The sequence below is a fragment of the Schistocerca piceifrons genome, chromosome 9 (genome assembly GCF_021461385.2).
Source record: "Schistocerca piceifrons isolate TAMUIC-IGC-003096 chromosome 9, iqSchPice1.1, whole genome shotgun sequence".
In the NCBI taxonomy this organism is placed as follows: domain Eukaryota; kingdom Metazoa; phylum Arthropoda; class Insecta; order Orthoptera; family Acrididae; genus Schistocerca; species Schistocerca piceifrons.
Window position 1 is genome coordinate 160084396 of NC_060146.1, and position 13858 is coordinate 160098253.

At 46.6% G+C, this 13858-nt stretch overlaps 1 protein-coding gene and 1 pseudogene across 1 annotated transcript in view; one reads left to right on the top strand and one right to left on the bottom strand.

Moving 5' to 3' along the window:
- LOC124717037 (uncharacterized protein CG43867) overlaps positions 1-13858 on the top strand; it is a 594156-nt gene that overhangs the window by 407381 nt on the left and 172917 nt on the right. The window contains exon 5 of the mRNA XM_047243692.1: positions 3475-3606. Within this exon, the coding sequence (XP_047099648.1) occupies positions 3475-3606 (132 nt within the window). The remainder of the gene's footprint in view (positions 1-3474; positions 3607-13858) is intronic.
- LOC124717615 lies at positions 7844-7961 on the bottom strand (annotated as a pseudogene).

Genomic DNA, 13858 nt, shown 5'->3' on the forward strand with positions numbered 1-13858 from the left:
GCTAAAAGATTGGGGAATAACCTGGTGTATTTCAATGCTGAATAAAACAACCCCTGTTTCAGAAAAAAAAATGTGTTGCATTACTTATTGAACTGCTCTCGTATATTTGTCCAATGAATACCCGTTTATCATCTGCATTTCTTCTTGGTGTAGCAATTTTAATGGCCAGTAGTGTAATTGACCGAGATGCCTGAATATCGGAGGTTGACCCTCTAAAACGGTTCTCGCCAGTTCGTATCCCGTTAGCATACTGTCAGTGATGAAACTGTGAAACAGTTGTACAAATACAAATGATTTGCCCGTGGTTGTGACAAGTGCTCCAGTGCCAGTTTTGACAGGCTTTATTTGTGTTTATGGTAATAAGGAAGCTTGCTCTCTAGATAACGATTGTAAATAAATAAACATTATTTTGCTAATAAATAATAATAATAATAATAATAATACTCGTAACTGGTTCAATAGCCAGTGGTACACACTTACTTGTTTATGCGCTGCTTATATTAGACAGGAAAAGTGATGAAAGCCGTGTAGTGTAAAACCAAACTTAGAATACGTATGTTTTTAAAAGTTCATACATTGCATTCTTGCACTAACTCTCTTTTCTTAATATATATAAATGACCTAGTAGATAGTGTCGGAAGTTCCATGCGGCTTTTCGTGGAAGATGCTGTAGTATACAGAGAAGTTGCAGCATTAGAATATTCCAGCGAAATGCAGGAAGACCTGCAGCGGATAGGCACTTGGTGCAGGGAGTGGCAGTTGACCCTTAACATAGACAAATATAATGTATTGCGAATACATAGAAAGAAGGATCCTTTATTGTGTGATTATATGATAGCGGAACAAACACTGGTAGCAGTTACTTCTGTAAAATATCTGGGAGTATGTGTACGGAACGATTTGAAATGGAATGATGATATAAAATTAATTGTTGGTAAGGCGGGTGCCAGGTTGAGGTTCATTGGGAGAGTCCTTAGAAAATGTAGTCCATCAACAAAGGAGGTGGCTTACAAAACACTCGTTCGACCTATACTCGAGTATTGCTCATCAGTGTGGGATCCGTACTTGGTCGGGTTGACAGAGGAGATAGAGAAGATCCAAAGAAGAGCGGCGCGTTTCGTCATAGGGTTATTTGGTAAGCGTGATAGTGTTACGGAGATGTTTAGCAAACTCAAGTGGCAGACTCTGCAAGAGGGGCGCTCTGCATCGCGGTGTAGATTGCTGTCCAGGTTTCGAGAGGGTGCGTTTCTGGATGAGGTATCGAATATATTGCTTCCCCCTACTTATACCTCCCGAGGAGATCACGAATGTAAAATTAGAGAGATTCGAGCGCTCACGGAGGCTTTCAGGCAGTCGTTTTTCCCGCGAACCATACGCGAGTGAAACAGGAAAGGGAGGTAATGACAGTGGCACGTAAAGTGCCCTCCGCCACACACCGTTGGGTGAGCTTGCGTAGTAGAAATGTAGATTTAGATGTAATCAAAAAAATGGTTCAAATGGCTCTGAGCACTATGGGACTTAACGTCTGTGGTCATCAGTCCCCTAGAACTTAGAACTACTTAAACCTACCTAACCAAAGGACATCACACACATCCATGCCCGAGGCAGGATTCGAACCAGCGACCGTAGCAGTCGCGCGGTTCCGGACTGAGCGCCTAGAACCACGAGACCACCGCGGCCGGCTAGATGTAATCTGTATACAAAAAAAAAAGGATGTGCATATACAGAGTGATTCACGATTCATGTTACACACTTCTAGAAATTGTAGAGGGGACTTAGTAGATCAAGTTTTACATAGGAACCCATGGCCGGAAACATCATTCAAAGACGCTACAGAGCATCAAAGTTATAGGCGCCGGTGCCTGTAGATGTAAGTGTATATACAGGATGGTTCCGTGATGATGTTACGAACTTTGAAGGGTGGTGGAGAAGTATAAATGTATTAATTTGGTGTAAGGGCCCCTGGAAACGTACTACCCGAAGTTATAAGCGAAAAGCATTCTGAGACCTCTGACAGTGGAATACACGTACTGATACTGCTGTTGCTAAAGTTGTAGGGTAGGCAACCTTCAGAGTGTCGGTATGGATCAAAACAAGAAAAATGTCTAGTAAATATTGGGTCTTAAATTGCATACCTTACGAGCTATGAGCACTTGTGCAATAGAGGAGATGTGTTACACATTAGCGAAGATGAACACGTGCTCATAGCTCCGTAGTTGTGCATTTTAGGGCTCATATTTACTGGAAATTGTTTCTTGTCTTGCTCCATACTACAACCTCTGAAAGTTACCTACCATACAAACTTAGTAACAACAGTATCGATGCACGTATTCCACTGTCAGAGGTATCAGAATGATTTTCGTTTGTAACTTTAGACTCGTTCGTTTCGGACCAGGCAACCTTACCTCAAATTGAAACATGTACTCATCTCCATCATTCTTGAAACTTTGTAACATTTCGATAGCCTCTCGAACGACGCTGTCCCAGTATTTAGATGTCTGTGCCAAGACCCTGGTATGTTGGTAGTCCATTTCGTGATTTTCGGACAAACATTGCTGTGCGACCGCCGACTTGTTGGGGTATCTAAGTCGAGTGTGCCTCTGATGTTCTCGGAAACGGTCTTCGATGACGCGTACTGTCTATCCAGTATAAGTCTTCCCGTACTGACAGAGAATCTGGTATATGCTGGCCTTCCGCAAACCGAGATCGTCTTTGACACTTCCCAATAATGCTGGTGTTTTATCGAAATTCGTACCAGGGACGGACTCATCAACCAAGATTGCGGCTGTAACCTCAGCAAGGCATGCGAACCAGCATTAAGTCTACTTAAAAAGAATCGCCGTTTATATGCATACATTTACACGCGCCGAAACCTATAATCCTGACTCTCTGTAGCATCGTTGGATGACATTTCCGGACATGGATTCTTGATGTACTAAGTCCCCTCTACAAGCTCTAGAAGTGTGTAACATTAATTGTGAAACACCCTCAATACATGTGTGTGTGTGTGTGTGTTTTCCAGAGTTATGCTTAGTGTCAACCCCTTCCGACACCCCACCCCACTGCTAGGGGTTTCATATCCTCACTTTACGTTTTTTTTTTCATACAAAGTCATATGTCACCAAATTTGGTTGACATCGCTCCCAGTACTGCGGAGTTATACTTCACATGTGACCTCTGCGTTGCAATCGTCTCACGTGTACAGATGGAACACCATCAGAACTGTCACTGGTTGTACCAGGCACTCCAGAAACTAAGGATTTAACAGTGATATCAATCATTTTCTACTATATTTCGTGTGTTCATCTTCACGTCCTCACTATAATCAGTGTGTTACCACAACAGTATACTTTTCCAGATAAACGCAAGAAGTGTGGTTGAAACTGCTGCAGGCATTTGAGAGCTGCTGTGGAACACAGACACACACGTACATGCAGATGGTGTTGTCAGTCGTAAACTGGGCGCTTGTTTCAGCTGGAGGAGCAGAACCAGCACCTGCGCGAGCAGAACCAGAAGTGCAACGCGCAGCTGGAGCTGCTGAGGAACCACCTGGCCCAGAGCGCGCTGGGCCTCGGCCTCTCCAGGGACCACCGCTCCAGCACCGCCGTACGTATCCTCTGCCTCTGCCTCTGCCTCACCTAGTTGCGGTGCTCTCTGTGTTCACTGTGCCTCTACTCTCACTGATTTATGTTTTATACAGGGTGAAAAGTATTTAAACCGACAAACTCTGGGAGGTTGTGTGGGACATCAAAACAAATATTTTCCCCAAATGCCATTTTTTTCCTATGAGGATTATTTAAACCAGTGGGGGCCGTATTACGCTCTTCAGTTGCAGCCAACTGCTGTCCACCTGTGTAGTAGTGCATTGTCTCTGTTTACTAGTGCAGCGATACACCTGGAGTGAGTACACTGATATGGTTGGTGCGCACTACGTAGTGCACCACAACGGACGAGCTGCACAGCGGGTTTATCAATAACAATATCCTAATCGCCGTATCCCGCATCATACGACCATTTTGCAGATTACCTGTACAGGGACGCCATCGCACGGTAAGAACGCTGCAATTTGAGGAAACTGGCTTGCGGCATGTGGAGCGGGATCCTTCATTCAGCACCCGTGCAATTGCACGTAACATGGGGACGAATCAGACGAATTTAAGAACAGTCCTTCGAGAGCAATTGTTACGTCCATGTCCACATCCTGGAACCAGTTGATTATCCATCCAGAGCACAGTTTTCGCAGTGGTACCTGGAACAGTGTGAAATGCGTCCTACATTTCCATCCTCTGTGTTGTTTACCGACGAAGCAACGTTCGGGCATGATGGAGTCTTCAACATGCACAATTCGCATGTTTGGAGTGAGGTTAACCCACATGCCACAGTTACTAGCGCTCTAAAGTGCGGTAATGTGTGGTTCGGTGTTGTTGGGGACTGTTTAATTAGGCCGTATCTGCTACCTAGGCCATTAAATGGCAGGCACTATTACAATTTTCTCGCCAGAGCATTGCCAGAATTGCTGGAAGACGTCCCGCTCCTTACAAGACAACGCATGTGGTTCCAACATGACGGGGCGCCGGCACATTTCAGTCGTCATGTGCGTCGATTCCTGGACCGACGGTTCCCAGAAACGTGGATTGGCGGAAGTGGCCCTGTACCATGGCCTGCTCGATCCCCAGATATGTCCCCTGTGGACTTTTTTGTGTGAGGAGAATCCGCAACCTTGCTTACGCAACTCCTGTTGCATCAGAAGAGGATCTGGTTGCCCGGATAGTAGCAGCATCAGGAGCAATTCAGGATGCTCCTTGGGTTTTTGCCCGTGTCAGACAGAACATGATCCGGCGGTGTTACCTTTGTTTACGTGTCAGTGGAGGCATTTTTGAAAATCTACTGTAAAGAAAACTGGGTTGTGTTGATATGTGGTCTCTTGGTCATAAAAAATGAAAAAGTGTTTGTTGGTTTAATTAATTTGTCGCCAGAGAAATCTACCTCTACTGGTTTAAATACTCCTCATAGGAAAAATGACGTTAGGGAAAAATATTTGTTTTGATGTCCCCTACAACCTCCCAGAGTTTGTCGGTTTAAATACTTTTCACCCTGTATAGGATGAACATTAATAAAAAGGACCAACTGCAGGGACGGATTCCTCACTGGGGGGAAGAAAGGGACCTATGAACACAAATGGACGGCGTGCGTGCAACGTCAACAAGTCGTCCCGGAACACAGTACAGAGCTACATCGCATCCACATCACTACAAATGTTCTAAGTAGCCTCCATGGGATACAATGCACGCTTTCACAGGTCGCATTATGAATTGCCTCACTCTTTTGCACATTCCGGCCTCTCTTCGAATAGCGTCACAGGTGTCGTGAACACGTTGTTGAAGGATCTGCACGTAAGCAAGTGGCTCAGGTGCCCTCAGAAATAAAAATCCAGGGGTTTTAAGTCCGATCATCTAGTAAGCCATGCTACAGGGCCCTTGTGTCGTGTCTAACGTCCGGGGAAGATATTACGGCGTCGGCGAACTGTAATGCGAAAGTGGGGTGGTGCTCCGTCACGCAGAAACCATATATCCTGTCGTATAGCCAGGCAGATTATTCCGCAGGAAATCCAGAAATGCAGTTACTTTCCTCTGTCGAGGCGTTGTGGAATAATAACAGGTCCAAGTATGTGGCCACCAAGAATCCCTGCCCACACATTGATGCTGAACCGATGCTGATGAGACACCTCAACCAGGTCCGCGGCTAGTGGTCTTGCGGTAGCGTTCTCGCTTCCCGCGCACGGGGTCCCGGGTTCGATTCCCGGCGGGGCCTGCCTCGAGATGACTGGGTGTTATGTGTCTTTCATCATCATTTCATCCTCATTCACTCGCAAGTCGCCGTAGTGGCGTTAAAGAACATCTGGAGCAGCGGCCGAACCGCCGCGAGAGGGGTCTCCCGGCCACCAATGCCATACGCTCATTATTATTACCTGAACCATTCCCCGAGGATTGTCTGTAGCCCACAGATGACTATTATACGGACTGATGGTGCCAGTTCTGGTAAAGGCTGCTTCGTCGGTAAAAAGGTCTGATGACAGAAATCCCTTGATTGTGATGGTCTGGTGTAAAAATCATCGATAGAATCCTTCCCTCAGAGGGAAACACGCTTCTGATAGTTCAGAGCTGGATTCTCAAGATGGGGCAGGATAAGGTTACGGTTGTGCACGGGGCCGTAATCAGTTACTCTCGATTGTACAACAAATACGTAGGCCTAAACTTTATTTAAAGAAATTAAAATTTTAAAACAATCTCTTAAAAGAACACAATTGACTGTATGACGGCTGAAGGCCTTATCACAGGGAAAAAAGGAAGTGAAATTATTACTCGGCTGAAGGCCACAAACAATTTCAAGCCAAATAGCACCTTTAAAATAAATACCTTGCCTTTAAAACAAGTTTGCTTAAAAAAAAATTACTGTAAAACGGCTGAAGGCCTTATCACGAAAGAAGTGAAATTATTGGTCGGCTGAAGGCCACACCAACAATAATTAGGAAATTACAGATATCCTTAAAACAAACACGGTCTAAGGAATCAGGACAAGCGGTTCTCAGGAAGGGTGCCAAGGTTCGGCCTGGAAAGGTAACTCAAACATAAGGTGAGACACTCACGTAACATGACGGCAACTCAAACTAGGGGCAGCTTAAGTGCCGACCGACCGACTAACCAATCCGGCTAACGTCCGATCACCGGTACAACGATGGAATGTTTTAGGCCAGGGTGAAGAGACAGACAGCACTACATCTTCAGAAAACACCGGGGCCGAAGGAAACGCTAGAACCAAAAAAATATGCACAGTACAATACAAGAGGCTGTCGAACTACCCGCCATGTCGGACAGCATCAACACGACGAGGAAAGGTACACCGCCAATAAAGTACGCTAACCTCCAGGGCAGGTAACTGGGGCGTTAGCGGCCACAAGGCAGAAAGTACTGCTGGTTGCACTTCACTAATAAGAATAATACTAAATTCAATGACGAATAACACATAGAGAAAGACGGCTGCAATATTTCACCACCTCGAAACGCTTCAGTCGTTGCCGCCAGGTTCAGGGGCCCTTGGAGCAACAACCCGCCGACCAAAGGCGAGATCTCAGAATAGTTGAGGGTTCGGTGTGCAACGAAGTCGTCGCTCTCGCAGCTACCCCTCCTCGATCCGGCAATCGGAAGACAAAGTGCACGTCGTCCGCTGCGACGACCGACCGAACGACCAAGCAACGGTCGTCTCCTCTCAAGTCAGGCACGGGAGTGATCCCAGTAGAAATCGTCGACTGACAACTTATTGCCGTAAGGGCACTTCGACGGGTGGACACACACACACACACACACATCGTCTTCAGGCCACGAGTGGCCTACCTGGACCATCCGACCGCCGTGTCATCCTCAGAGGAGGATGCGGATAGGAGGGGTGTGGGGTCAGCACACCGCTCTCCCGGTCGTTATGATGGTATTCTTGACCGAAGCCGCTACTATTCGATCGAGTAGGCTCTGAGCACTATGGGACTTAACATCTGAGGTCATCAGTCCCCTAGAACTTAGAACTACTTAAACCTAACTAACCTAAGGACATCACACACATCCATGCCCGAGGCAGGATTCGAACCAGCGACCGCGCGACTGCTACGGTCGCAGGTTCGAATCCTGCCTCGGGCATGGATGTGTGTGATGTCCTTAGGTTAGTTAGGTTTAAGTAGTTCTAAGTTCTAGGGGACTGATGACCATAGATGTTAAGTCCCATAGTGCTCAGAGCCAGCCTCGGTCGAGTAGCTCCTCAATTGACATGAGGAGGCTGAGTGCAGCCCGAAAAATGGCAACAGCGCATGGTGGCCGGGATGGTCACCCATCCAAGTGCCGACCACGCCCGACAGTGCTTAACTTCGGTGTGCCCACGGGAGCCGGTGTATCCACTGCGGCAAGGCCGTTGCCTCACACACACGCACACACACACAGGTGAAAATTACACTACAAGAATATCACGGTCCATTCAACTATAACTCGGTGAATCCAGTCCTTGACGTGATCATGCCCTCTCGCGACCACGTCCTTCCGTCGGACAGTGCATGTGTATCGCCAGCGGTCTGCGAGTACTGGCTATCCGGACCTCACTGCTGCTCCTTCTCAACTCCCCTCGCTCGACGCACGACGACCCGGAGAAACTAAAGAGCGCTCCAAAGATGGTACCGCAGTACGCGCTATCGATAAGCGCTGCTGCTGCTGCCACTCAGGGAGAGACAACGCGAACAAACGTGGTGGCACCAGTGAACGCACTAAGAAAACGAGACGCCACTATCGCTACTACAAGATGCCAAGCTATGAACGGCGTCAACACGAGTCGCACACGGCTCAAGTCTTTGCACGCGTTGCCTGGAGCTTTTAGGGTTCGCCGTAATATCTTGTAGAATCCGGTCCTCCAAACCTGGTAAACGCACAGTCTGACGCCTCACTGAAAGATCGTCTGATCACACAAACGCCCATAAAGGGCTTGCACTGTTCTGTGATGTGGTTGGTGTCTGTGAGGGCACTTGTTTTGGTACAGCCGTGCTGCCTCTGGACCGTTTCCATCTGTTTGCCCGTACACAAAAACCGCCTCGGCCTGTTCCAGACATGAACATTGGGCCATTCTGCTGCTTCTAGTTCGCTGCGTCAATCACACTGCCTGCAACACACACGGAACGCAAGGCACGTGGTCAGAGGAAATTTCATTCGTCAGTGCCATCTACCGTGGCAACGATGCATTTCCGGAAACGTGTTCATCGGAGATTTTCTCCTCCATTTCCGTCAGGAATCCGTCCCAGCAGTTTGTCCGTTTTCTTAATGTTCGCCCCGTATATTATTTGAAAAATGTGTTAGTATTTCGCTTTGTTGTTATTACACAGGTCTGCGTCATTTTTGTGGTCTTTTTTTAAGCTCATTCTTGATATTGCTTGCACGCTGAATTCAGTAATTCACCTCATTTTGTTGAGTCTGGTCTGGTTTTATTGCTGTGTAACTTTTTGACGTTTTAAACTTTTTGACTTTTTAAAATACGACATTTAAGAATATTGTAATACAATGTACAAGAAATGGCTCTGAGCACTATGAGACTTAACGTCTGAGGTCATCAGTCCCCTAGAGCTTACAACTACTTAAACCTACCTAACCTAAGGACATCACACACATCCATGCCCGAGACAGGATTCGAACCTGCCACAGTAGCAGTCTCACGGTTCCAGGCTGTAGCGCCTAGAACCGCACGGCCACTCCGGCCGGCATACAATGTACACTGAAGCGCCAGGGAACCTGGTATAGGCAAGCGTACTCAAGTACAGTGAGATGTGAACAGGCAGAATACGGCACTGTGGTCGGCAACGCCTTATTAGACTACAAGTGTCTGGCGCAGTTGTTAGTTCGGTTACTGCTGCTACAATGGCACGTTATCAAGATTTAAGTGACTTTGAACGTGGCGTTATAGTCGGCGTGCGAGCGATGGGACACAGCATCTCCGACGTACCGATGAAATGGGGATTTTCCCGTACGACCGTTTCACGAGTGTACCATGAATATCAGGAATTCTGTAAAACATCAATCTCCGACATCGTTGCGACTGGAAAAAGATCCTGCAAGAACGTGACCAACGACAACTGAACAGAATCGTTCAACGCGACAGAAGTGCAACCATTCCGCAAATTGCTGCAGATTTCAGTGATGGGCCATTAACAAGTGTCAGCGCGCGAACCATTCAACGAAACGTCATCGATAAAGGCTTTCGGAGCCGAGGGCCCACTCTTGTATCCTTGATGACTGCACGACAGAAAGCTTTACGCCTCGCCTGGGCCCGTCAGCACCGACATTGGATTGTTCGTGCCTGGAAACACGTTGCGTGGTAGGAAGAGTCTTGTTTCAAGTTGTATCGAGCGGATGGATGTGTATGGGTATGGAGACAACCTCATGAATCCATGTCAGCAGGGCACTGTTCAAGCTGGTGGCTGCTTTTTAATGGTGTGGGACGTGTGCAATTTTAGTGATATAGGACCCCTGTAGGTCTAGATACGATTCTGACAGATGACATATACATAAGCACCCTATCTGATCACCTGGATCTATTCAGGTCCTTCGTACATTCTGACGGACTTGGGCAGTTCCTTCAGAACTGTTTCTAGAACTCTGACAGGTGCTGGATTCAAGCTATAAGTGTTGCAGAGTACGGAACTTGGTGAGGATATTCAAGTATTCAGGGTAGAAATTTCAAGTGCTCCCACTTGCTACATAACTTTTGAAGACTCCTCTGGCACTATCTCCCAACCTAACTTCTCATTAGTAGCCCATCTGCTTGACTGAAAACCCATCTCCGTAACAGCGGTTGGTACCGAGGCTAGTCAAATAACCAACGTCCGACGTCCGGCGACACGTGGCACAGAGATGGAGACTGCATTGTGCTACTCTTTCTTGTGTCCTGATGTGGTCCTATTTATATGGCCCGCAGACATGCTTCCAGCACACTCTGACCCGTTGCCACGTACATGTGTTCTTCCATTGCCAAATTTGGTCACGGCTGGAGACTCCTTCCTGCTGCTGGCTGCGTATCGGCGTGCAGCCCATCACGTAGCCCTGAATTTAACGCCGTTTGCCACAAGGCGCGTCGAAGTCGGCTCGCGCTGTTACCGTGTTCAGACACTGAACCAATGCTGCCTGGCTGCCCTGTAGCCGGTTCCTGGACTGTCTCAGTGGAACATTTCTCGAGTTTTCGTATGTATATGTCTGGCGGAACTGAGATTTACAACAAAAGGATCTGTCCTTGTTTTGAATAAATTTGCATTCCCACATAAACAAGTGTCCAACTTTGTCCAATTGAACGCAGGCGTTGGCTTCAGATAGCTCTGAGCACTATGCGACTTAATTTCTGAGGTCATCAGTCATCTAGAACTTAAAACTAATTAAACCTAACTAACCTAAGGACATCACACACATCCATGCCCGAGACAGGATTCGAACCTGCGACCGTAGCGGTCACGCGTTTCCAGACTGAAGCGCCTAGAACCGCACGGCCACACGGGCCGGCGAACGCAGGCGTTAAGGCTCCACTTTCTTTCATCTTATTCAGTTCATGCTCAGCTTCATTCTTTCCACACAACTTGCTTATCTCTCACGCCACATGGTCTTCTTACTTTTTGTCAACCGAGCAAGGTGGCGCAGTGGTTAGCACACTGGACTCGCATTCGGGAGCACGACGCTGATTTAGATTTTCCGTGATTTCTCTAAATCGAATAAGACAAATGCCGCGATGGTTCCTTTGAAAGGCCACGGCCGATATCCTTCTCTAATCCAACGGGACCGATGACCTCGCTATTTGGTCCACTCCCCCAAAGCAAACAACCAACCATCTTTTTGTCGGAGGATTCACCGGTGGCTGGTTCCTAGAATTTAATGTGGTAGGTTTTGATCCTTCTTCAGAATTCTCAGATGAAGTTTCTGAGATGATGCTGACATCACGTTTCTTTGATGCAGCCCTCCCGGTGGACAAGAGCTTCTCCACGGAATGAGGGGAGCAGCAATAGACATCTGGTTCACTCTGCGCCACTTCTCGTCGTCCGACTAATCTGAGTCTTCGCTAACTGCATCATTTTGTGGGACCATTTCCACGAAGGCGTGGTTGTAGGCTTGCTGAGTCCATTTTCAGACCGGAGGGATAAGAAAAATTGCTTAGAGGAGCAAGAATACCTAGCATTACAAACATGTAGTAAACCAAGAAAGTCATACGTCTGAAGGGGCTTCACATTTTACGTAAGAGTACAACAGACCATTGGACCCTGAGTAGTATGAAGATTTGTGTAACGGGATCAGGTTATAGTCAGAGGATGTTTATTCGTGTCTTCAATCCTATTTCACCTCAAACTATTTGCGAAAACTTTTTTTCCACATGCCCTTTAGCCCAATTAGTTCGGACTACAGAGAGTCTACTGTATACTATTGCAGGTCTCATTGGTAAGAACTGTCAACTGTTAGTAGAAACAATCTGTTTATAAATTCTTTCTACATCTACCCCTACATCTATCATCTATACTCTGCAAAACACTCTGAAGTGCATGGTACATTACAGTCGCGGGTTCGAATCCTGCCTCGGGCATGGATGTATGTGATGTCCTTAGGTTAGTTAGGTTTAAGTAATTCTAAGTTCTAGGGGACGGATGACCTTAGAAGTTAAGTCCCATAGTGCTCAGACCCATTTGAACCATTGTGCATGGTAGAGATCACGTCCCATTGTAGCAGTTATTAGGATTTCTTCCCATTCCATTCACGTGTTGAGCGCGGGAAGAATCATTGTTTGAATGTCTCTGTGCCTCACGATCCCTATGTAGCCTCGTAGGGGGTTGAAATATATTCGTAGAGTCATTATTTAAAGCTGGTTCTTGAAACTTTCGTAGCAGACGTTTTTGGAATAGTGTAAGTCTATCTTCAAGAGTCTGTCAGTTCAGTTTCTTCAGCATCACTGTAGCACTCTCCCACTGATCAAAAAAACCTGTGACCATTCGTGCTGCCCTTCTCTGAATAAATTCCACATCCCCTGTTAGTTCTATTTGGTATGGGTCCCACATACATCACTAATATTCTAGAACTGGTCGCATGAGTGATTTGTCAGCAATCTCCTGTGTAGATTGATTGCACTTCCCCAGTTTTCTACCAATGCACCAATGTCACGGCTGAGCCTATGTGATTATTTCATTTCACATCTCCACAAAGTATTACACGTAGGTATTTATATGAGTTGGTCGATTCCAACAGTGACTTATTGATGTTATAGGATACTACCCTTTTTCGTTTTGTGTAGTGCACAGTTATACATTTCTGAATGTTTAAAGCAAGGTGTCAATCTTTGCACCACTTTGAAATCTTATAAAGATCTGACTGAATATTTATGCAGCTTCATTCAGACAATACGTCATTATAGATAACTGCATTATCTGAGAAAAGCCTGAGGTCACTATTAATTTTGCCCGCCAAGGTCATTAATATACTACTTGAACAGCAAGGGTGCCAACGCATTTTCCTGGGACACACCTGAAGTTACTTCTACATCCTTCTTTGCAGAATGTTAAGTGGCAAATACAAGACCTGATGTGTGAGAGAGCAAATATGGAACACACTGTTTATCATTGTTTAAGTGTGCGTGCATGGAACGCCATAGGTATAGCACAAGGTTCGTTTGTTCATACAAAGAATTGAAACAATTTTTTTCGTGAGTAATATATTGTTCTCATTACAGATATGTTCAACGTTCATGCCATATTTTTTGTTTTGGCTAATTCGAAGAATTACTTGAAAAAATAAAAAGGAAAACTCACCTTTGTTTCTTACAACCATGTTCTCCATTACTTCTCTGCGCCAAACTGCACCAGCTCCTCTCGCGGTTCTAGGCGCGCAGTCCGGAACCGCGCGACTGCTACGGTCGCAGGTTCGAACCCTGCCTCGGGCGTGGATGTGTGTGATGTCCTTAGGTTAGTTAGGTTTAAGTAGTTGTAAGTTCTAGGGGACTGATGACCACAGCTGTTAAAAACCATAGTGCTCAGAGCCATTTGAACCATTTTTTTTGCACCAGCTCCGTCGAAACAGCCGAGAGATGGCAGCACACCTACATTTCGAATCATTAGTGGTCTCTAATTGATCCGTCATGCATGTAAGGCAAATACGCCCGCCCGGTTAGCCGTGCGGTTTAACGCGCAGCTTTCCGGATTGGGAAGGAGCGCCTGGTCCCCGGGACGAATCCGCCCGGCGGACCTATGTCGAGGTCCAGTGAGCCGGCCAGTCTGTGGATGGCTTTTAGGCGGTTTTCCATCTGCCTCGGCGAA